At 56.5% G+C, this 1,120-nt stretch overlaps 1 protein-coding gene across 1 annotated transcript in view; it reads left to right on the forward strand.

Moving 5' to 3' along the window:
* Positions 1-766, forward strand: part of LOC105503043 (pulmonary surfactant-associated protein A-like) — a 2,832-nt gene extending 2,066 nt beyond the window's left edge. The window contains exons 3-4 of the mRNA XM_011929775.1: positions 59-575; positions 691-766. Of these exons, the coding sequence (XP_011785165.1) occupies positions 59-435 (377 nt within the window). The 3' untranslated portion in view covers positions 436-575; positions 691-766. The remainder of the gene's footprint in view (positions 1-58; positions 576-690) is intronic.
* The last annotated feature ends 354 nt before the right edge of the window (positions 767-1,120 follow it).

Genomic DNA, 1,120 nt, shown 5'->3' on the forward strand with positions numbered 1-1,120 from the left:
GGGAGGTGGCTTAGAGACAAAGCAGTCAGTGGCCTGACCCAGACTCCTCTGCTCCCAGCTCTCAGTCTACAGGGGTCCATACTGGCAGTAGGAGAGAAGGTCTTCTCCACCAATGGGCAGTCTGCCACTTTTGATGCCATTCAGGAGGCATGTGCCAGTGCAGGCGGCCGCGTTGCTGTCCCGAGGAGTCCAGAGGAAAACGAGGCCATTGCAAGCTTCGTGAAGAAGTACAACACATATGCCTATGTGGGCCTGATTGAAGGTCCAAGCCCTGGAGACTTCCGCTACTCAGATGGGACCCCTGTAAACTACACCAACTGGTACCCAGGGGAGCCCGCGGGTCGGGGAACAGAGCAGTGTGTGGAGATGTACACAGATGGGCGGTGGAATGACAGGAACTGCCTGTACAACCGACTGACAATCTGTGAGTTCTGAGAAGCACGGGACAGGGAGGATCCTGTCTGGCCTTCAGCCTCCATCCTGAGGCTCCACTTGGTCTGTGAGATGCTGGAACTCCCTTTCAATAGAATTCACTTGTGGCTATTAGGGCTGAAGGCATCCTTAGCCACTTCATTCTGCTAATGGGCCCTGACTCTTCCCTGGCCAGCCTTGACACTCCCCTTGCAAACCCTCCCAGCACTGCACCCCAGGCAGCCATTCCTAGCCTTGGCCTTCGGCATGAGATGGAGCCCTCCTTATTCCCCATCTGGTCCAGTTCTTCCACTTACAGATGGCAGCAGTGGGGTCTTGGAGTAGATGGACCCTCTGAAGTCACACAGAGTGCCTGCCTCCTGGTCCCCTCTGCTCTTCCTCTGCAGCCCACTGCCTGCCCAGTGCCATCAGGATGAGCAGTCCTGGCCAAGCATAATGACAGAGAGAGGCAGACTTCAGGGAAGCCCTGACTGTGCAGAGCCAAGGCCGCAGTGGAGATTCTCTGGCACTCTGAGGTCTCCAGGGCACGCCTGGTCAGGCTCTCTATGAGGTCAGAAGGCCAGGTGGTGTTCCAGAAGGGTGGTGGCCAGGCCAACCCCATGACTGATGTGTACAATTCACTCCTTTGAGTCTTTGGATGGCAACTCAGCCCCCTGACCTGAAGACATCCTGTCTAGACCTCTAGGGT

The sequence above is a fragment of the Colobus angolensis genome, unplaced genomic scaffold (genome assembly GCF_000951035.1).
Source record: "Colobus angolensis palliatus isolate OR3802 unplaced genomic scaffold, Cang.pa_1.0 Scaffold12, whole genome shotgun sequence".
NCBI classification, from domain to species: Eukaryota; Metazoa; Chordata; class Mammalia; order Primates; family Cercopithecidae; genus Colobus; species Colobus angolensis.